The sequence below is a fragment of the Hylaeus anthracinus genome, unplaced genomic scaffold (assembly GCF_026225885.1).
Source record: "Hylaeus anthracinus isolate JK02 unplaced genomic scaffold, UHH_iyHylAnth1.0_haploid 11985, whole genome shotgun sequence".
Lineage (NCBI taxonomy): Eukaryota > Metazoa > Arthropoda > Insecta > Hymenoptera > Colletidae > Hylaeus > Hylaeus anthracinus.
Genome location: NW_026534333.1, coordinates 3,892,375 through 3,914,337, shown reverse-complemented (window position 1 = coordinate 3,914,337; position 21,963 = coordinate 3,892,375). Strand labels below are relative to the sequence as shown.

At 46.9% G+C, this 21,963-nt stretch overlaps 1 protein-coding gene across 3 annotated transcripts; it reads left to right on the top strand.

Moving 5' to 3' along the window:
- The first annotated feature begins 216 nt into the window (after nucleotides 1-216).
- On the top strand, nucleotides 217-12,137 carry LOC128887142 (protein drumstick). Of its 3 annotated transcripts, none has more exons than XM_054142682.1 (3): nucleotides 217-1,858; nucleotides 7,320-7,877; nucleotides 11,950-12,137. In XM_054142682.1, the coding sequence occupies exons 2-3, from the start codon at nucleotides 7,648-7,650 to the stop codon at nucleotides 12,023-12,025; spliced, it is 306 nt and encodes a 101-aa protein (XP_053998657.1). In that variant the 5' UTR covers nucleotides 217-1,858; nucleotides 7,320-7,647; the 3' UTR covers nucleotides 12,026-12,137. The 3 variants fall into 3 exon arrangements, with proteins under 3 accessions (XP_053998657.1, XP_053998656.1, XP_053998658.1); XM_054142683.1 differs by having other exon boundaries at nucleotides 235-1,858; nucleotides 11,345-12,137; XM_054142681.1 differs by lacking the exon at nucleotides 11,950-12,137 and having other exon boundaries at nucleotides 221-1,858; nucleotides 7,320-8,843.
- Nucleotides 12,138-21,963: the final 9,826 nt, after the last annotated feature.

Sequence of the window (21,963 nt, the reverse complement as noted above, 5' to 3'; positions counted from 1 at the left end):
TGAAATGTTTTCAACCCCTTGGACTTGTGTCTCCTACATGACGAAATTATTAGAAATTGAAAACTATGACTAAAACTAAAAGTATTCGAAACTTAATTTTTGTATTGTATATAAGAATCATACTCAAAAAATGGAATACGGTCATTTGATCTACTCTATAACCCTTTCTGGTCAAAAACTGTTGCAAAATAGACGGTAATCGGAGGGTTAAAAATGTATGGTGGACGCGAGAAAAGACTCCATTTGTACTTTCCTTTATCGTTGTCTCTGCTACACTTGCTTCAAAAAAAGTTGTCTTCTTCCAGTAACATAAAATACGACATAACTTATGGGATGATCTAATATTTCGCAACGAGAGTCCTACGAAATCCATAATTCTTTTTTATTGTAATCACTGCTTACTCCGTTGCTTCCGGTTCGCAACCTCGACGTTGCACCCGCGTCGATCCCTCCGCGATCGAACGATCAACGCGAGCGTTTCGTCGATCATCCCCCGACCCGCGATCGCAAGTGGCGAATCAGCTCTTGAATCCCCGAGCCATCCCCTATAGAAATGTTACAGTTATTCAATGAAAAACTTTGTATCAGAAGACAAGTTAAATGTGAAAGTAGAAATAAGACTCAAATGTGCGACCTATTCATAAATTAGAAAAGAGGAGCGCAAAATGGGTATAAATACCCATGCACTTCAATAAAAAAAAAAAAAAAAAAAAACAAATAAACCCCGAGACAGCCGAATCGGTTCACGCCACTGGCGAAAGAGAGATCCGCGCGCGACTAAAAATTGAACGTCTCGAAAATGGTAGAGAAAGACGACCCGGGGCCTTGCGGTGGCTCCTCGGCTACCTCCTTTGTGCCCCAGCGCGGCTACCGCCCCCGCGGGGGGCAAGCATGCAAGGAGCGAGGGCGAAAACGAAAGAGCGTCGGAGGAGTGGGAAGAGCGTTTCGAAAAGGGTCCCCCTTGGCGTGGGCGAAGAGGGATGCTCTGATCCTACGGTTACGAGGGCGGTCCCATCGGGGCCCAGGTGGAAGGGATCGTGGAAGAGAGGGAGCGGATCCGCGGGACAGTTCGAGGCGAGGGGAGGGCGGTCGAGTACTCTCCCAGGAGCTCAGGAAGCCGCGTTGTCGAAGGATTTGTGAATAACCGCGCTGCTATTCGGCGACTCGGGTCGGACAAGGACGCAAGAGTACCGCCAGGATAAGGAGCGCTTCTTCCTCTACTTTTCGTTCGCTCCTTCTTCCTTTTCCTTCTTCTTGCTCCCGTTCCTCCTCCGCTCGCGCGGTCTCCGCGAGCCGCGCCACTCTTCTGCTCCTCGACGCTACCACCACCACCACCACCACCACCATCGGCTATTCAAGGAAGGAAGATCCTGGAGCGTTTCTGGTTGAATCGAGAGAGGCCTCACACGGACGTAACGACGGAAACTGGTGGGCATCGGTGAGTCGGTTCGGTAGGGAGGTGTCTCCCGGTCCTCCAACCAGAAGAAGCGAGACGACGACGACGAAGGAGACCTTTGGCGGTTACACACCGCGTCCTACCGTCTTCTGGTGTGCCTACCTATTCGGGCTACCAGCGAACCGAGCAGGCAAACGGAGCTTCAGTCGACGCCGCGCACCCAAACGGTCCAGACCTGTCAGCCCGGAAGACAGCATCCCTCGAGACGCATCCCTCGATTTCACGAACGAGTTCGCACACGTCTTATCGCTCAGACCGCGCGATTAACCACGGACACGATTTTCGGTTCGACGAGTTACGAGAAATTGCATCCGCAACGAGACGGTTTCCACGTTCCGAAGATCCTTGAAGATTCAGCGTCAGAGGGAATTACGGTGCAAGATTTTTGGCGAACTTCGACCGGTAAGTGAGACTCCGATCACTTTTTAGAGGAGCTGGCTCCTTTTCACCGCGGATAGATCGCCTTTCGACCGAGCGCAACGGATGACACGATTCATCTTTTACTATTTCGAGCGTCAGTCCGATGGTTGGCTCTGGGAGATTGGTTGCGAGTGACGGGATTCATTTTTGAGTATTCCAAGAATTAGATTTAAGCGGTCGTTACATCGTTAATTCTCGTAATCGGTTGTATCGTATAGAAAGTAGCTTGTTAGGCGAATGACAGGGTTTACTTTCGATTAATTCAAGGATTATGTAGATGTACGCTCGTGTTCGATGTTGGAAAACGGTTTGCGAATTGGGAGAATTGCGATTCAGGAGAATGACACTATTTACTTTTGAACGCTTCAATCGTTAGTTAGATCTATGCGTAAACGATTAAGTAACACTTCCCATTCGACTAGTATTCAACGAGTTACAATGATAGTTTCAAACGACAGTTAGGTCTACGATAAACGACACTCGCGCTCAATTTTCGAAACTACGTAGATGACACGATTAATTTTTGATCCCTCGAGTCGTTATATCTATGCATATCTAGTATCTTCTGGATCTTCCATCGAACTGGCGAAAAATTCCAAACGATCGTAGACGTTACGAATTTCTCTGTTGATGTGTACTTTGGTGACATATCGAACTTGATTCGACTCTTACTGTTATCGTGAATGCCAGGCCGATGGTGAGAGAGTTTGGTCGCGAGCTGGCTGTTCGATATCTCGTTGTGTTCCGAATCAAGCGGGCGGGAAGAGGTGTGGTTCGCATTCGTTGATCCTACGCGAGTCTTCGTGTTGACTGGCCCAAAACCGGTAGCGTGCCAGAGGGCGGTACACGGTAGCCGTTTCGCTTTGATTGGCTACCTGGCAAGACTTTGGCCCAAAGTTTCATTCGTCGATAGCTGAGAACTTTCTCGTGATCCTTATTCGCGTTCCAATCTCGCGGCCCTCTTCGGAGCGATGGGCGATCGAACATTGATTTTGTTTCGGCAGTAATTCGGGAATAAGTCGATAGTTCGACTCTGGTACTATCGCGAGTCGTAAACGAATTATTCTTGTTTGAATTATTCTTGTCGTGGAAAAATAAAATTCTGCGACGAGACGATTTCTACGAATCGGTTCTGTTTGGTTCGCTTTTCAGGTTTTACTCATAGGTGTTTCTCGTTTCTGTCGATTTAGGATTATTCGAACCTCAAATGCGCATTTTCTAAAAGCATGTTTTCTCAGGATTCTCGTTTTTTTTTTTTTATTTTTCTGGAGTTTTTTCTTAAAAAGGTAATTACTCTGATTGCCTGTGAGTAGATATTTAATATTCCAACTCCTTTGTTTCGAATCTAGGTGTGGTTGAAAGTTCTCAGACTGGTTGAAGTACTAAAAACATTAATTTCAATCCACGAACATGAAACATGGCTCGTGTGTTAAAGCCTGCGCTACGTACTTAAATACTGCAGCCATAAAGATCGCCCTTGAGTGCCATTCGCGACACAGAGAAATCCTTCTTTTTCTTCTGACTACTCTTCTGTACTAATAATCCTATCGATTCGATAGTTCGCGGTACATGAAATTTCCACGTATTCTATCCAAAGTTAAAATAGGTAAAATACTCGAGGAACGAGTGTCCAAATACACTTCCATGATAACAGCCCCATTGCTCTATGTCTATCGTTAATCCATGGTTAAAGTCTTCGTTAATAACAAAATAACCCCATTCTAAAATTCTGGCATATCCAACTCCAGATCTTATCTACAGAGAATCTTACCCAAATGACGAGTACCCCAATACTCGAAGGATAAATGTCACCCTCCACCTCACTCCTCCCAACTACTCGAGTTCTCAAAAAAAAAAGAAAAATCGAAAAAGTGGTTCACCCACCGAACTTACCGTGTTTCTGTTCTCGATGGAGAACGGTAGGTAATCGCGATTCAAAGCTGCCCTTCCCTGAGGGGTCCTTCCACGGGGAGCTCCCCAGTGGTACCACGTCTCTCCAGAGGTGGAGGGTGTGGTTCCGCTTGGTGGATTTCTGTTGGTGGTTCGGTAGCTACTGGCCGAAAACCGGTAGTCGGCGGTAGGGCGGTTCACGGTAGCAGCTCCTCTTTGGTTGGCTACCGGCGAACGAACGAAGGCTACTGCTCCCTTCTTTATTCCTCCATACGTACGAGAACGGGTGCACGCACGTCGAGCGGGCTTCTCGGTTGGCTCCACTCCGTCCTTCTTTGATTGGCTGCCTCTTCACCCGTGCCCTCCGTCCTTCGTCTCCTTTTGCTCGCGAGAGACGGAGCGTAAGCGCGGTGGTCCCTTGTCTTGGTCGCGAGAGGGACCAACCCCGTTCAAGTCTCCAGAAATGGAGACTTCGACGCTCCGAGTGGCTCCGAAGGTGGTTGGACACTCTCGATGAAAGGTCCGCCGAAAAGGTAAGACGCCTCGGGCGCAGGGGTGTCTTGGATCCTGGACAGTTCAGAGCGCTAACTTCGAGCGAGACCAATTTTGGAGCAGACGGCGAAATAGTCACGCGTTCCCTCTCGAGCACGATTCGAGTCGAAGTCGGTGTCTTGTAGATTACCACTCGCTGGTGTCGTCCTTCTGTGCGACATTTACAGTGTGAAAAAATATCACGATACAAAAAATATGACTTTCAACGTTGGGACTACGTACTAGATTTCACGACAGCTCGATCGCTCCGTCGTTCTATGCTCTGTCACCCACGAAATTAATTCCACGCGTTCTAATGTCCAACGAAGCTACTTAGGAAGCATCACTTTACCGCGACAGTGATCGCCGTAATCCATGCGAATCACGACGCGGGCAGCCACGATAATTTTCGGTGGATGACAAGTACACGGGACCTTTGGCTCGGTCGGACGTGCTCGCATTCGTGAAACCGGCGTTTAGCGTCGCCGTTCCTCGCGTACGACAGCCTGATCGAATTGCAGGACGCGTGCCTAACAGGATTAAGAAATCCAACGTCCAACGGCGGGTCCCCCTCGGTTTAATTTTGTAATTGTATTCCCGTCAGAGCCGCTCGAACGTCTCCATTATTCCCCGCGACGAATCGAAATTGCGAAACGACGCGAAAGTCCCCAACAGCGTTATCGCGGACTTTCTCGTGTTCCACGGTATCGAGTTTGGATACCGATTTAGATGACATTGAAGATTGCACGCGTCGTCTGGCACCGTAATTCGCCTCCTCGTAGGATCTTTTTTTTTTTTTTCAAACGTATCTCTCATCCTTTATTGCGCAACGCCTCAAAGAAATCCGAGATCCTCCTCGGATAGGGCGAAACACGGCTTTATATGGTCGCGCTATTCGCGTGGGTATGCTCATTCGTGGATACCACCGACGTAGTACGCGATCTTAACTGCGTGCTTTCACATACATTGCATTATCATACATTATCATACATTAGCTTTGACCTCTCGATCGCGAGTGACGCGCAGACGAACTTGCCAGTTGGAATAGGGCTCGACGTCGATGATGGTAATCGTGAACGCCGGGGTCGGAGGAGCCCTGCGATTGCCGCGTCTGTGGCTGGCTCGGGGAAAATTCGAGGAATGCGAAAATATTAACGAGGCGACTCGGCTTTGGTATCGATAAAGTAGTGTCTTGGATTTTGTTGAATAAAATGTACGCGATTCGTAGGGTGTCAGCTGACGCGTGGATGCTCACGTTCGATGTCTGAGAACATCCCTTACGGTTAAGGACGAGGTGCCTGCTTGGCTAAATTTTTTATAGAGAAAGGTTGTCCCTCGCTACCATCGAATAAAGTGAGATTCCGAGCGAAAGATTCCGTAAAAATCCCTTCTAAATTTCATTGAGAAGATTCGAGAGAGCTCACTGACATAGAGATGGAGTAATTAGACGAAGAGTAGCCAATTACTCGAAACTCGCGAGTCGCTGAAGCTGGAGTGTCCGTGTCAGCCTGGAGCCGACGTGACGCGAAAAGGAGCAAAACGAAAAGCGGGCAGAGCAGACTCCCGCGTAACACGCAGCTCCGATTAGGCCCCACCGCCGTTAGGCAACCTAACCAACCGGGATACGCCCAGCCACGCTTATTACTCATTCGGACACGCCACTTTATTCGAGCGTGCGCCGTGTGCTTACCTTGCGCTACCAGTAGCACCGGACGTGGCTCCTGCACAATGGCCGCGCCACACCGCGCGATTGGACCCCGGGGGCCTTTTTTATTGCTGCCTCTCCACTCCGCGGGACCACTCTTTTCGACTACCGATCAACCAGCAAGCCTCTTCTCACTGATGCTTCCATTTCGACGTACTTCGAGACTTCCCGGATGGTGTCCTCAGGATCCCTTTGGAGTTGTCACCCTTAGCTCTCCATCGAACTTCGCTTTTTCAAGGTGGTACCACGCGTTGAGGAATTGGAGAGTTCTTGGGGTTTGTCAGCCCTCAGTTTTCTATTGAACTTCACTTTTCACAGTGGTATCTCGCGTTGGGGGATTGGAGAACTTCTTGGAAGGTGTCCTCAGGGCCTCTCGTAGACGTAGGATTTTCAGGTTTATTCAAGTCACACAGTTTTCAGTTGCGTTGGAAATGGGGATGCCTGACCCTGAAGAGTTAGGGTTTGTTCGATTTTTATGGTAGTCGACTCTTCGTAGATTACTTGCCCGGTTATTCTAGACTTTGTAACGAGACGAGCCACTGGATTTTGATGCATGTTGCGTTTTCCGATATCTTTTGTACGAGGATAAATTCTTGAGTTTACCTAACTCTTCTCCTATTCGTCGTTTATCGTGACGATAGCATAGCCTGCGCTTCCTATTAGCGATTTACCAATCGCGAACTCAGCGATTTCTCCTTAATCAGGCACGGTTCCACGCCGTTCGAAAGAAAAGCTTGAAAGGAATCGTTAGAAAATGTAGTTCGACGTATTCGGTTAACAATCGTTAGTTCTTGGAGCCGTAGATAAGGAATTTCATCGTACATCGAAAATAACTCCGACTTACTCTCTATCGTACCTTTCGTCGTACGACGATCTGAGAACCAAAATGGTGGATCTCGTTCGTACGCAAACGCGAAGATCAAAGAGAGCCCCGATGCAAAATAGACCCGATCCTCAATCAACATCTCCAAGTACACAATTCCGACTCGGAACGATGTTTACCTACGACGTACTCGTACGGAATACAGTGTACCAAAACCGATAACCTCACCCGCTCCTCAAATTGAGTATTCCAAGTTGACAGCTTGAAAACCCGTTGAGCAGGCTTCGATGGTCGCTCGCTAGAGTCGAGCCAGCCCAACCAACGAGTTTCCCCGGCGACCATTTCCGGGCGAAATACCAACGCGGGCCCTATCGATTCCCTCGTTAACGCCAGAAATCCTAAAAATGCGCGGTGATCCGGCAGCGGTCGATACCACCCAGCGACGATCGCGGTGAATCGATCCCGAAAATCATTGCTCCTTTATTTCCCCGCAGGTAGAGAGAGGTACGAGCACCTTCTCGCGAGGAGGTACAGCCGGAGTGATCTCACTCCCAGAAGTTAGCCGGTCGGGACTAGGTTTGCGCGGGAGGTGAGGAGCGAACACGAAGAGAGCCAACACGAGAAAGAGAGAACGAGTGAGAGCGAGAGACCAGGAGGCAGCTCTCACGGCGAGACAGAGAAAAAGAGAGTGCAGAAGGGAAGAGAGACGAAGACGCACAGGTAGGCCTGAAACCAGGTGGAGGGAGTGGACCGCGAGAGAGAAGGTAGAGGGAAAGGAGACAGAGAGTCGACCAAGAGAAGGAGCGGTGGGAATTTATAAGGATGTTCGCGATAATGCCGATGGAGACAGAGGGGCACGGCAGGGAGTTCGGCCGCCGGCAGAAGATGCGCGCCAAGTGCACGGTAGAGTTCGTCTGCAAGTACTGCCAGCGGCGCTTCACGAAGCCCTACAACCTCATGATCCACGAGCGCAGCCATAAGGACGACGTGACCTTCACTTGCGAGGTCTGCGGAAAGTCCTTCAAGCGGCAGGACAATCTCAAGCAGCACAGGTACCATTTTTCTCTCTTTCTTTTTTTCTTACCATTAGTTTTTTTTTTTTTATTTATTATTTTTTTGTTGTCGCATCGCGTAATATCTCCTCGAACTCGCGAGATTTTTTTTTGCCGTCTCTTCCGATTTCCGGGACCGCGAATCCGTCGTCGATCCGCGCCCTGGACAGACATCGATCGCGGTGATCCGCTCCACTTTCTCGCCGTTTGATTTTTCGGTCGAATCGCGGACTCTGTTCTTCAACGGTTATCGGGACGCGCAGATGTAGTTTAATCCCCTTCAGGGATAGCGCGTGTTTAATTTCTAAATTATTTGAAATATCGCGAAGTAACCGCTAAAAGTACGAGTACGTTTGATCTCCACTCGTGAAGATTTTTGCGTTACGGTCTAGCTTTGCTTGTTTCTAGCTTCGTTTTTTGTTGCTCGCGTTCGTTCCGTCGAAAGTGGTCATTTTTTTTTTCTTTTTTCGAAATTCGAGGACTCCAATTCGGACTCGACTCGAAGCGAGGATCGCGAATTCGCGCGAGTACGAAAGGTCACTCGTCGCTGCTCCGCGTCCGACAGGTTTGACGAGGCTACGACTCCTCGACGGTTCGATACACGGCGGCGAGGTTCGGTGTGATCGACGGGAATCGATTGTCAATGTCTGGGGTCGTTCGCGGAATCGATTTCGGAGCCGGGCCTGGCCTCCGTGCTCGTTACGGCCCGTTCGAGGAATGATGAATGCTCCAAGAGGCGTCTGTGCTCGGTTCGCGTCCCGTCGCAACTGTTCTCCAACGTGTCGTGGAATCTACACGAATGCTCGACGATAAATCGACAGTTTTTATCCCTCTGGCAGGCTAGCCGCGACCAATGATATTAAATAATATCGATATAATCGAAAAGGAAACAAGAAATTTAAAGTACAACGTCTGACAGCTGTGAAACAGTGGTGATACAGTGCTTCGCGAATCCTTCGCGCAAGATTATCGAACGAGAGTGAATTAATTTTTGAATTCGAACGAGGTTTCTTTGAACTTTGACTGTGGATTTTATTTCTTTACGTATACGGTGTGTGCCTATGAGGGAAACGTACGAAGAATGTTACAATTAAATTAATACAGTTGAACTGATATTTGATTTTACAGAACTGCAGCTATTTCGCGTACTTTTAACGCATGACAAGAAATTAATACTGAAAGTGACGAAAGAGTTGCATCGATTCAATTATTATTTACTCGACACATATATTTATAAATTGTAAATGAGTAACATTCGTCGTTCTTTCGTAATCTTTATTTATATGACTTCTTACACTAAGAACCGAAGTATTCAATTAGTTCTACTAAAATTATTATTTATTCAACACATACATTTGTAAATTCTAAACGAACAACATTTGCCGTTGCAATGTCCCCGGGGTTTAAAGCGTTATCAGAGATGATCCAAATCATAGTACAATAAATTTAAGCCACGCTCGGGTGACTAATTCTGCGGTTACACGGTTTCCGCGATAATTTTCAGTTGTCTCTTAGCGTGCATTAGTTGCTTACGTTAATAGTTAAACTTTAGTCGAGTAATATTGACAAATGACGTCTGGAACTAGGCGACTTAGGCTCGCAGCTCGTAAAAATTTCAAGCAATCGTCGTCAAAGCCAGTCATCCGCGACGACGTTACACATTCCCGTCAAACTTATCGTGTTTTCGTTCTCACACCTCGCGAGATATGTATAGGCGCACACGGGTATTTAAACGCTTTCAAACACCTAACGATTCGCGCTTAAATAAATAAAATTAGAGGCTTCGAAGTAGCTTTGTCGCAGTAGTAACGTACAAGAAGATTTAAAAGTCTCCATTTACTTCTTCGGTTCGAAGAAATTTTTCGCTAGCGACACATTATCAAAGTATTTACAAATAATTTTTAGGAAATTATCGATACTGCTACAAAGGTATTCGCGCGACGAAATAATAACACTTTTCTTTGTCGAGAAGAATAACCTAAAGAATATTCGTCGACGTTTGGTAACTTGGCCAGTGGGATGATTTTCGTCGATCGTACGCCACCCTCTTTTCTCCAGAATGTGAATTCTCAAAGAGCACAGACGTTGTCAGTGAAAATCGAAAGTGTGATTGGACAGTCGAAACCTGTTAAAGAGAAATCGAGTTTCCTCGGTTTCGAATACAAATGGTTTGACAGTGTTTGAAGCGACGCGCGGCACGTTCCATGCGAGAAAATCGCACGAATTAGAATGGTGTTCGCGTATTTTACAAATTAGGGGTTTGAATAACGTTACAACTTCCACCAGGGCACCCTGTTCGATTCACCTGACGCTTCCCTACGGGAAACGTTTCGCCAAGCATGTCGATGCGTTTAGAAATTATTGATCGTACGATCTCTATTAAGATTTTCCATGGTTACAATTATAAACGATGAAGCAATCGGATCGAAGATGGAACGTCGCGTCGAAGACCGTCGGATGCCACTTTGCGATCCGTCGGTCGTCGGCAATCGACGATCAGCGACGAACCGGTACGCGAGTCATCGACTGAAAGGAAAATATAAGTTTAACGTTCGAACGGATGCGTGCTGCGAAAGATTGATATTCGAAAATTGAAATTAGTTTCTTTTGGTCTGTCCGAACAAACTAAAGCGGAGCTAACGTTAATAGACATGCTCGATGAAACGTTGCCTAATAATTTGTTCACGTTAAAGAAATCAGTGTACTTATATTTACTGAAAAGTATTTTTTATACTGCTCACACGCGAGAAGAATGAATCCGACGACGCATTTATAGTTTGCTATTCTTTATAGTTTGATCCTACAGTAATTTGCCAACTATATTTCTTCAAATGAGACTTCTGGGAGGTTTGGTATACAGGGACAAGACACGCTTCGTTGCAACGAGACAATTCGATCCCAACTACATTTGTAATGTACCCCCAAATGTGTTTTCAAGCATGCACAAAGAAATAAAGCGTTCCATTGAAAGTTGAAAATCCATGCGCAGTTCCCAAGATTCATTCTTCTCGTCGGCGAACGGTAGACGTTCGTCTCTGCGTGGCAGCAAATAGAAAAGCGACCATCGACTGGTAACATCTTCATGCCGGCGGGGTTACCAGTCCGCTCGACCTTTTCGCGTTGGCCTTGGGAAGTTGTAACGTGTCACCTTCGCGTTTCTTTGGCGAAGGCACGGGAAAGGACGAGAGAAAGAGAGAATCCACGCGTAGATCCGCAAACTTCGCGCCCCTTTCTCCCCAGCGCTTTGAAGATCGGTCTGACCCATAAATCAGTCTGAAATAATGCTGCCTCCGCATGGAACGTGCGAGCCGAGGCGCGCGCGTTTGCGCATGCGCATGTGCGAGAACGAGCGAGCTAGCGCGAACGCGGTCGAACGAGCGAGCAATAAAATAAATCTTCGATACTGGTGGATACTAATGGATACCTTGTATGTAACGGCGGTGGTCTTGTTTTCTGTTCTGTTGTAGATGTGGGTGGCGGTGAGCGGGAGCTCTGAATCTCCTGCACCTTGACACACACACTATGTACACGCAACATCAACATCAACAACAACAAAAAATTTACAACATCAACAACAGTCTATAACAACAGAAAATCATAACCACGTTCTTCTATCGTTCCATTCTTTTCTGTCTCTTTCGTTACTTTTTCTTTCTTTCTTTCTTTCTTTTTTTTTTTTTTTTTTGATTATTTCGTTTAGGAGTATTTCGTTTTGTTTTCTTCGTTCGAAGACTCCCGCACACGCGAAGTCACGACACCACCGAAAAAAAAAATGATTGAGAAACCCCCAAGCATGCTAAGCTCTACTACCACCACCACCATCATCATCACCTACTTCTTCTTCTTCTTCTTCGTCTTCTTCTTCTTCTACTCTTCTGCTACGATCTACGATCACGTTGCCGCCTCACTACTTTTACTGATACTAACAAACAACGCGCACGTATGCCCTCTCTCGCGAAACGGTGGAATTGTTTTGCTAAATACGAGGGGGAAGAAAGTGAGAGAGGAAGCAAAACAAGTCTCCTTGAAGAGTACTTTCCTCATCTTCCGATTTCTACCATCTTTGTTCCAGGAGCATACACTCTGTTCCCTACAAGGGCTCCAACGGCTACTCAAATGGCTATTCGAATGGCTACTCTAGGTATTAGAAGCCATCCGGCCAATTATATGTCCTAAAATCCCGTAGACACGCGTTTCTCTGTTTCTGATTAGGCTAGTTTCCGATCGCGCGGAACTGTCAACCGGTTCTTGGAATTTTGACGGGAACGGTCTCGCGCGTACGTATTTTTCACCGTTGTTTCAAAATATTTTTCTCGCAATGGCTGCGAGTTCTGATGTAGTCGAAGATGATCTTGTAATTTCGAAAAATTAAGAATCGACTCCGCCTGTTGCGTCATGGCAACCGTAATTGAAAATATTCTAATAATACGAATAGTCGAAAGAGGCACCTTAGATAAATTATGCGATCTCTTAATTTTTTGAAACGCCACAGGAAAATCAATCGAAGAAGAGTAATTTTTCAGCCTGATATTTCTGTTTCGTGACTCTACGTCTATATAAAATTTACTAGAATACCAGAAAAAGAAATGCCGAGGCGATAAAAGTAAAGCACATTTCAAGTTCACTTTTAAACCAACGTATTTCGGCGTTCAAACGTCATTAGAAAGATTTCAGAGATAAAAGTTCACGCGGAAGTTTCAAGAATTGTTCGACACCACCACGCGCCCCCAACCTTTCCAATTTCCGGGGTTCGATTGATTGGTATTTATCGGTCCGCGACGGCCCAGGCCTTCCAAGTCGCAAGGGAAACAGTTCCGTGGATTCTGAACGCCTTCCTCGCCTATGAACCTCGCTTCTCGCTCCTCCATTCCGCTTCATCGTGTTTTTTCGCTTCTGCCATTTTCCTGTATTCCGGGCCTAGACACCTAGACGTTAGCCACAGCAAGTCACGGATATTTATCACTGCGACAAAGATATCGAGAGATACGAAAAACAGAAAGAAAAATCACATCCAATCGAAATTCACGCCACGTACCGAACTGCGAGATGACGGACACCGCCAAGATGGAAACCTCGTGTACGATTTTCCGGATGACACGCCACGAAGACCTTCGCGAGCTATGATTAGCGCCGTTGAAACGGACGACAAGCTTCTCTGTTTGTTTTTCGAGAAAAACGAAGTTCGCGCATGAGTAATCCGTCGATGGTTATTTTAGTAAACACCTGTCGAGCTAAGCGGTACTTAGGTACTATCAAGGTGAACGATGAGATCAGTCTCAGTGAGACACAAAGTATCCAACTAGTTTCGTTGACTCGCGGAATCTGCATACTCGCATTTCCCGCTGCATTTCGAGGACGGCTGATCCAGCAGCGTTCCAGCGTCCACGGGAACAAAGAGGACTCCTGGTTTCATCTGCGAACGGAAATTGGCTGAAAATCACCCGGGATGTTCGACGTCTTCCGAAACATCCAAGCAGAGCACGTTAAAAATTTGGAAATTTCTCAAAACTGGACGGAGTTTATCGACCGTACGACTGCAGCCAGACTTCTACGCGAAGGCTTCCACGAGAAGATACCTTTTACACGAAGATACCCGAGTCCAGAAGACGTCGAGCCCGATTTCAATATTAAAGGGGCTTGGGATCGCCGATTAGGTTTCACTGGTCCCCGGAAGCGGCTAATTTGAATTCAAGGATCCACGCGGGAAGAAGAGAGGGTCTTGTCAACGCTGTCTCGGGGCTACAGTTCCAAAACTGAGTAATAACCCACTCGAGAGATGCCGAGGACCTGGTGCTACCGTGCCACCACGCCCAGGCCTGGAGCGACGTCTTCCCGGGCCAGCTGGGCCCCGTCATCAGCTCGATTCTTTAGCGTTTCTCGGAGCAATCGTTAGATATAGTCATTTTCAACCGCTTTGCCAGGTCAGAGGGAGGTCACCGCTGGTAGCATTTCGGTCGATTGATATTTTAGTTGTCGCTTCGTACCGCGTGACTCTAAAAATTCTCTTTGGTCCATCGAGGGGGTGGGAGTGGTCAGTCTGTGGAAAAAAAGAAAAAATAGACTCGACCATCGTTTAGAAGACCAGCGATAAATGGACCACGGCGTTATCACTATCGATGCATTCATTCTCGTCGCTGAGAGATTCGGAAGCTTGCGTTGGTAGAAGAGAGACAAAGTAGGGCAGTGTTAGTTAGAAGGGGAACGCGTACGACCGGCGAAAATGATTGAAAACGACTATACTCGTCGAATCGAAATGGTATCTACGAAGAGACGCGACCAGACGACCTTGGGGACGCGAAACAAGGCGGGTCCGCTGACGCAAACACCAGTCAGCTGTGATCGGTTTCCAGTGGATGAACCGTCGTGTCCAGGTGTCTCTTCGATTCTCGCGCCGAGACACGGGCTCGTTCGATCAGAAAGGCATGATCGATCGATTCCGTACGTTTCTCGGGCGTCTATGCGCTGTAGGTTCCGTAGGTGTGACAGTGTCCCTCTCGAGTCCCCGCGACCTTCTCTAGGCTCGCGGAGCAGACACTGGCGTGGAAAAGTTCACCCGAGAAAAATAAACCGGTCGTCGAAGGGAACAGCAAATGGCGTCGTTGGGGGGCTTGGAAATGATCAAAGCACGCGGTACGTTTTCGTTTTAATACCTCGAGACGATGGTCTTCGGGGGTTTTTAAGCTCGTGATGTGGTTTAATCCTCTACCGCGGGTGTCCTCGATTGAGAATCCGGTGGGAACCTGTTTCCAGAATAAAAGCGCAGTGCATCGCAACGCTAAGGGTTAATTGCAACGAGTTCGTGTGGATAAGCGAGGCTTCTAATAATTTTTTAAAAACAAAAATCAAGCTCGTGTAACAGAGGATTATGGAACATTCTTACGCTTCTTGGGTTACGCAAAATTCGAAAGTAAATCGATCTAACACAGCAATTTTGAATGATAATAACAAGAAGATTCCGATAATAAATTTTGTCCGAGAATCACGAATTCGGTATATAATAACTGAAAAATAATATCATACCAGCGACGAATCAAGCTGCTGTTCCCTACGAGTGACAACAACAAACAAACATTTGTTTCTCTGTCACCGAACCAGGGATGTTCGATTCTGTTAAAAAAATTAATGTACGATTATCTCGTAAAAAGATGAATTTCTCTAAAACTGGCCGTCTTCGTGAAAGGAGAGATTTTCCATGTAATCGATTCAGAATCGAACGTTCCTACGCAAACCTTCGAATCGACTTTTCCCTGGCGTCGTTGTAAAAATAATTCGACTTTCCCCGAAACGATACGCACGGTGTACGTGTGAAATTTAATATATATATAAATATATGCGTTACTTCGCCTCGAGCTGTACATTTTCGTTTTCTTTGTTTAGTCGTCGAGAAATTCGCAGGGCTAGCTCGACGGTCTCCTCGTTTGTAAATTAAACGGCGTTTACGCGAATAGACACGGTATCGCACGGATGAGAAGCGAAATTAAATTGTTCCCGGGCTGCGTCGTCTCGAGGACGATCGAGATGGATGGATCAGCTCGCGGAGCGACGATTTTTCCGAACCAAAAATGTTGCCGCGTCTCGGAGATGGGCGAAATCTCGAACGAACGAAAAATGTCGAACAACGAACCAAGGACGAACAACATTTTACGCGTTGTGTATTTATAGAATTCGGTTTGGCGAAATAGGCTCGTCCTTGCACCTCGATTCGACGTAATACAGTTTCTTGTACATACACGGCGAACCGAGGTCGTCGACTAAGTAAACGAAAAATAATGAGTAGATAATTAGCGAAGTTATAAGAAAATTGTGTATCATACGATAGATAATTGATACGATTGTAACGAAATTCTATGTTACGTAATCGTATCCGAGAAGCATTCTGGCTATTAGTCGATGTCGATAACGAATTTCGCCCGTCTCTGCCACGTATGCGTTCGTTCATGGTTTTCCTGGATTCTCCAGCGAAAGATCTTGCTTCTCCGAAAAAGAAAACCGACGGAAGTGAAAAAAAGGAAAAGAAAACTCTACAGTCGCGCTTTGTACATAGCTTAAATTACATTATCGCTGCGTCTTTTAATATTATTGCGAGCAAATGCGATTGTCACGAACGTATTATTATTATTATTATTATTATTATTATTATTATTATTATTATTATTATTATTATTATTATTAATTATTTTATGAACGTTATCGAAAATAGTCGTTAGTCACTGTGCATCGTAGCCATCGATAGGCCTTTCGATTTTTAGAGCTGTATCCTGTTTTACCGATTAATAGGAGTGATAATAATGTTATTATTTTATTATTATTATTATTATTATTATTATTATTATATATTATAATTATAATAATTATATTTGTATCTATGCCTGTATCGCTAGCTTTATAATGAACTGAAGACGCACGGTCAGCCCGGTGAGAGATTTTGTTGCTCCCCTCTCGAACACAAGAGATAAGACGAGAGGCACGCCTGACACCTCTCCGTGTGCTTTCGGGGAATCGCAATGTACTCGTGGGGACGTTCCCCACCCCCTCCCCACCGGCCTACCAATAAATTTTGCCAAGTCGTAAAGCCGACGTTTTGCTCTTTTTCGCTAAACCCTCCTGCCTCCGTGGCGAACGCCGGCCCGGGGCCACACATTTTCACGAAATCCCTCGCGAATTCACTTTGTTCCACCTTTCACGACGAGAGGTTTATCGTTTCCACCGTGTTCTCATCCCGATGGCTCCCTCGTCTACGGCCACGGTTGATCTGTTGCCCGTTTTAATTGAATTATTCTAATAGGGGACCTTTTGACTTTCGACCCGTCCCCCAGAGCGGTCCCGGTACCGCCTGGTATCCTCTTCTTCGTCCGCGCGTTTAGATTTATACGAGATACTCGGTGGCGACTTATATATCATCGGTCACAGGAGTCGCCTGGACGCGATCCCTCCGCGATCGCGATCCTTTCTGGAAAACGAGACGAAAGGAGTTCCTTGAATCACGCTTTGGGAGCGTTCTGGGAGAATTCCGGTCATCCGGCACAAGATTTAGGTTCCCCGAAGACGAGCATGCTGGACGGTGGACGAAAATTAGATCGAGACGAGGATTTATCGTTCACGGGTCTCTGAAACGCGAAGCGATATCGATAGAGGACATCATGTGACAGAACATCAAGAGTTTAAATTCGTATATGTATATTAAAGAGTGCTTCGTCTATAAGATTGGAATATAATCCTAACTTTTTTTTTTTTTGGTCTTTTCACCGAATTTTTTTTTACTGAATAGAAAGCTGACGAAAGACGTTCGCGAACAAGGTACGTGATTTATACCATAATTATCGGAGTGTGTACTATAAGGAATCGAAGCATGAATTATTCGACAGCGAGGAAATTCAGGTTTGAGAGATGGCAGAAGTAAACTTTCTACGCGGCGATCAATTTTTTTGACTTCGAAGGCTGCTGGAACTGATCGCTCGCGGAGAATCGCCGCCCTTGTTGTTCCCCGATCCGTAAAGCTCTACGTTAACCAAAAAAAGACGTCGTTTAATATCCCGTAACAGACGCAGTCATTTCCGAACGTTAAAAATATTCACGGCTGGACACCGTAAAGGCAGAAGCCTAAAAAAAATATTTACACTCGATACAACACACGCGGAATATACGCTCGATAGATGTCTCGAAGATTTAAACAAAAGTATGCGTTAGCTTCTAAACGTACATGCATAGTACCGTTGATACTTTGTATATTTCGATAAATGGATAAACGTACACAGTCTACTGTCAAGTACGATCATTTCCGCGGAATAAATTCACGAAAAACGGCGATTTTTCAGGGTCGTCTTCAGCGGCTTAATCCCTTAAAACGAGTTCCCGATGGCTGTTATTCCGGGCACCGTTTTAAAATGGTCGTCACGCGAATCGTAACGAGCCGGGACACGAACGCTGCAGTCGAGTGGAAGGCCAAGAAGAAGCCCAGAGAAGAGTATTCGTGATCGCGGCAGGCCTCCCGCAGGCGTGAAATAGCCGAGTGTTTGCACGAAATTATCATTCCTGTCACAATACGTCGTCCGAAGGTACGGTACATCTTGACTCAATTAGCTTTTGCCCGATTCGAAAAACGAAGACGCGCGGCGCCGCGGACCGGAAGACGTTAAGAGAAAAGGAATTGGCAAACATTGAATTAGGAACAGCTTTGCTTTGAACGTCTCTTCTCGGTAAGCGGCTGGGCAAAGTCGATTTTCTTGCTTCGTTATTTCCGTTTGGGCTCTCTTCTCTTTACGTAGAATGTTCGTGCCTACTCTGACCCTATATGTGTATTCGATGCAAAATTAAGGCTCGAAAACCAAAGTCGGCTAAAATCTCCGACGACTCGGTACCAGCGATTACGAGCGTTGTCCAAATATTGGCATTCTATTTACGTAAATTTTGGCTGGCCATTAGAGTATTCCGTTTCCTCGAATTCACAGGAAAATGCTCGATCCAGCCGAAACGAACGAGCGCTTATCCCGGTATGCACTACCGGCCGCGAAATAAAACTACAAAGTGCGCGCAAAGTGCTCGTAAAACACGCTCGCGTTCGGGAGATGGCCGACGGTAATCTTTCGACTAATAAATAACACGGTGCCGCGTATTACCGGGGCCTGTGCGCATTCGACGTATTTACAAATCCAGGAAAGACATCAGCGAGAGGAGGAGCGGCCCGCTCGGTCTCGGAAAGCACATCAACGGCTCGTATTCAATCACCGTGACATTCAGCTCACGACTCTTGCCCCGGGAGGTGAGAGCAGCTTCCAGCAGAAGCATGAAGCCCGTGCAAGGATGATGCCACGTCTGCAGTCTTGTTTGGCCCGTGGAGGCTTAAAGCTTGTTGCACAATTGCAAAATTCTGCACGACCTGGCCAGCGCGGCGGAAAAATCGACGCTTCGGCGGCACGGTGAAAGCGGCGCATTGCGAATATAAATTGTCTCGTTGTTGCGAGCCGAGATTTCTACTTTGGTCGCCGATGGAACGGGTTGTTTTCCGAAACGTGAAGATTATAGTCTAAAATAGTTGCTACTTAAGAATTGAGGATGCGGATAGCTAAACTGCTATAAAATTCGTCCATCTACCCATATCCGATGCTTAAGTAGTCCTAGCTAACATCATTTACTTCGACAAGGGTTCGTTCCCTTTCTCCAAAAATGCGCCCCGGTAAAACTCGAGCCAAGGGGAGCAGTTCGAGACTGCAGGTCGAAGAGAGAACATCTAAATACACGTAACATAAGTCGTTACCGCTCGAACATTTTTATTCGATCGCCTTGACATTCTCGCGTCATCTAAAACCGTTTTAGGGGCACGTAACGTTTAAATTACTCAGGTTTCTAATAACCATTTTCTACAAGTACTTTCAAACGTTTCGGTAAACACGGTGGGTGTCGAATTATTCGAATAAAGCCTCGCGACCATCCCCCCGATAACCATATAACTTTCTTAAACCTGTCTCGCATCGTAAACGTTGCGGTAAACGCGTACGTACAGTTCAAATTATTTACCCCGGCTAATAAATCAACCCTCGCGCGATAAATCGTCGTCCATGGACCGCGTCAACGAACGATCGTCAATCACGCGTTACCGTGCGATCCATCGCGATGAAAAATTCGCGCCTGAGCGCCTAATAACGTCGCATTAGCGACCGTCCATCGGGCTTCCCCTTAATCTCGAACGATTCGGCATGAACGCTAATTCGACACGTAAACTCTCGCCTGTACGCGCCTATAAACGCGAAAGCGTTTCCACTGTGCATGCTTAAGAACAAGTTATGGGCATGCGCGATGCGGTTAGGTAGCGGGCAGGAGCTTCCCATGGAACTCTCACCTCCGCGGGCGGAAAGTGAACTTCGTCGGACGGTGTTGCAGCCGCGCCGCGATCCGTTTTGGGGGGAAAGGTCGGCGAAAAACGACTACGCGATCGCTACTATAATAGCGCCAATGCCACGGGCCGCTTTCACTCCGCGAGAAACGCAGTTTCTTCGGACGCGGAAACTTCGACGCCTCTGACCTTGCGTCCGCCTGCCCTCGGTGGTTCCGTGGCTCTACGATCGCGGTCCATCGAGCTGTAGAAGATAATGTCCTTAACATTGATGGATGTTAGAGTTGTTTGAGGTGTCGAATATTCATTATTTATGAATTCAGGAACGAAAAGAGTTATCGCAACAGGGCAGTTCTAGGGGAAGGGGACTCCTTCGATCTTGCATTCGCCTGACCTCGGTGATTTGGTGGCTCGAAGCCTTGAATATTCACATTTGATAGATTCCATGACGAACAGTGGTTATCGCGATATGGCATTCCTGGTGACACTGTTCAGGGGTCCTTGGACTTGGGAGATCGTTGGTACCAAGGTCTTGGGAGCTCCTGAGCGCTGTGCGCGGGGACCTTACGGTAACTGTGACGTCACTGGTACGTCCAGGTTCCATTTGCTGCGCTACTACCGTTTGAGCCTCTGGTGGGGCCGCATTAGGCATCGGTAATAAGAAATTACCTAGGAGAAAACGTCCTTAACATTGTCGAAGGTCGAGTTGGATCGGGACTTTGAATATTCAGTTTCGATAAATTGTACGACGAGAAGTTAGCGCTAATCATTGAATTTACAGTGTTGAAAACAGCGACGATACTCGTCTACTCGTCCATTAATCCGTTTACGAAACCCATTCCGCGTCGTATGGAGTGCTCTCTACCCTCGAGCAACCGTCCCAGCGATCGTGTTTAATTTAATCGAACCAGGTGCGAGTAATTCACACCTCGCCTCGGCAATAAATCGCGATAGTCGACCCCTTATCTCCGCGGGGCTCGCGGATTCCCACAATTCGTCTTTATCCGCGAGCCAACGCAAGCGGAATTAATAAAGCAATTATACGCGCGACTAATTACTGAAATACGCGATAAACACGGCCGAGGAGCGATTACGCCGCACCGCGATAATTACGGCAAATGGTTCTCGGTCCCGATAGGATCTCGGACACGTAATACGATTACACGCGGTGCACCGCGTGTTTGCGAAGATAACTGCGAATAGAAAGTAGCGTGCAGTTTTTGCTCTCCGCGCGCGGCACATGGTCCAACTACTCGGTGCACGTTCCCACTTTGACGCAGCGATGATACCTGCGGTAATAACCTTTAGAGCAGTTAAGCGTTCACCTTTTGCTACTACAAAACGACGTTCGCTTTCTCACGTAACCTGTCTCTCTTCGGGGCTTGATCCCCGCTAGTATTGACAGTCCGCTGTCTCGACGTTTATATTTAATAACCGCGCGTTACACAGGTAGCCACGGTTGCGTGCAACTCTGACCTACTGTATTCTATTAATATCGGCACCTCCGACGTGCAGGCGTTCGCTTTATCGCCATCGATCACCTATTTCCCATTGAACGCCAGCCCCGGTTCGAACGGATCGATGGAAACCAGTTAAGTAACGCACGAAAGGCGCGAACGTTGGATCTGGAAGCAGGGATGCGAACGCTAACGAGTCCCGCAGGTCCTAGAACGCACGCCTCGTGATTTAGGTTATTATTTTAAGGAGGTGGACATCGCGACATTTCCGAATTCTTCGACTGCGAACCCTGGAAGTCCTTTTATATTTCCACTTTTGTTTTTTTTTTTTTCAAATCTCGTATGATGCACGCATGTTTCTCTACTCGAGTGGCGTCGTTATACGAGAATGTCACAGAATAAATTATTGACAGTTGTACGAGCATACCAGTCGATCTGTTCGCGACTACGCACGGATACGAGTAGGTGGGTACATCGATAAACGAGTAGCCAAATATACAGGATGTCCCAAAAATGTTGTAACACCTCGAAAGGGGTGGTTCGGGGGGTGATTTGAAACAACTTTTTCCTTAGCGAAAATGTTGTCCGAGGCTTCGTTGAGGAGATATTAACGGAAAACACTGACCAATCAGAGCGCGCGGATACCGTTGGAGCGGCCGCGGTAGCGAAGGCTACGAGCTAAGCGGCCGCGTCCAATGTTCTTCGACACGCGTCGAGTCACTTGTCGCGTACAAGCGCGGCCGTTTAGCACATAGCCTTCGCTACCGCGGCCGCTCCAACGGTATCCGCGCGCTCTGAT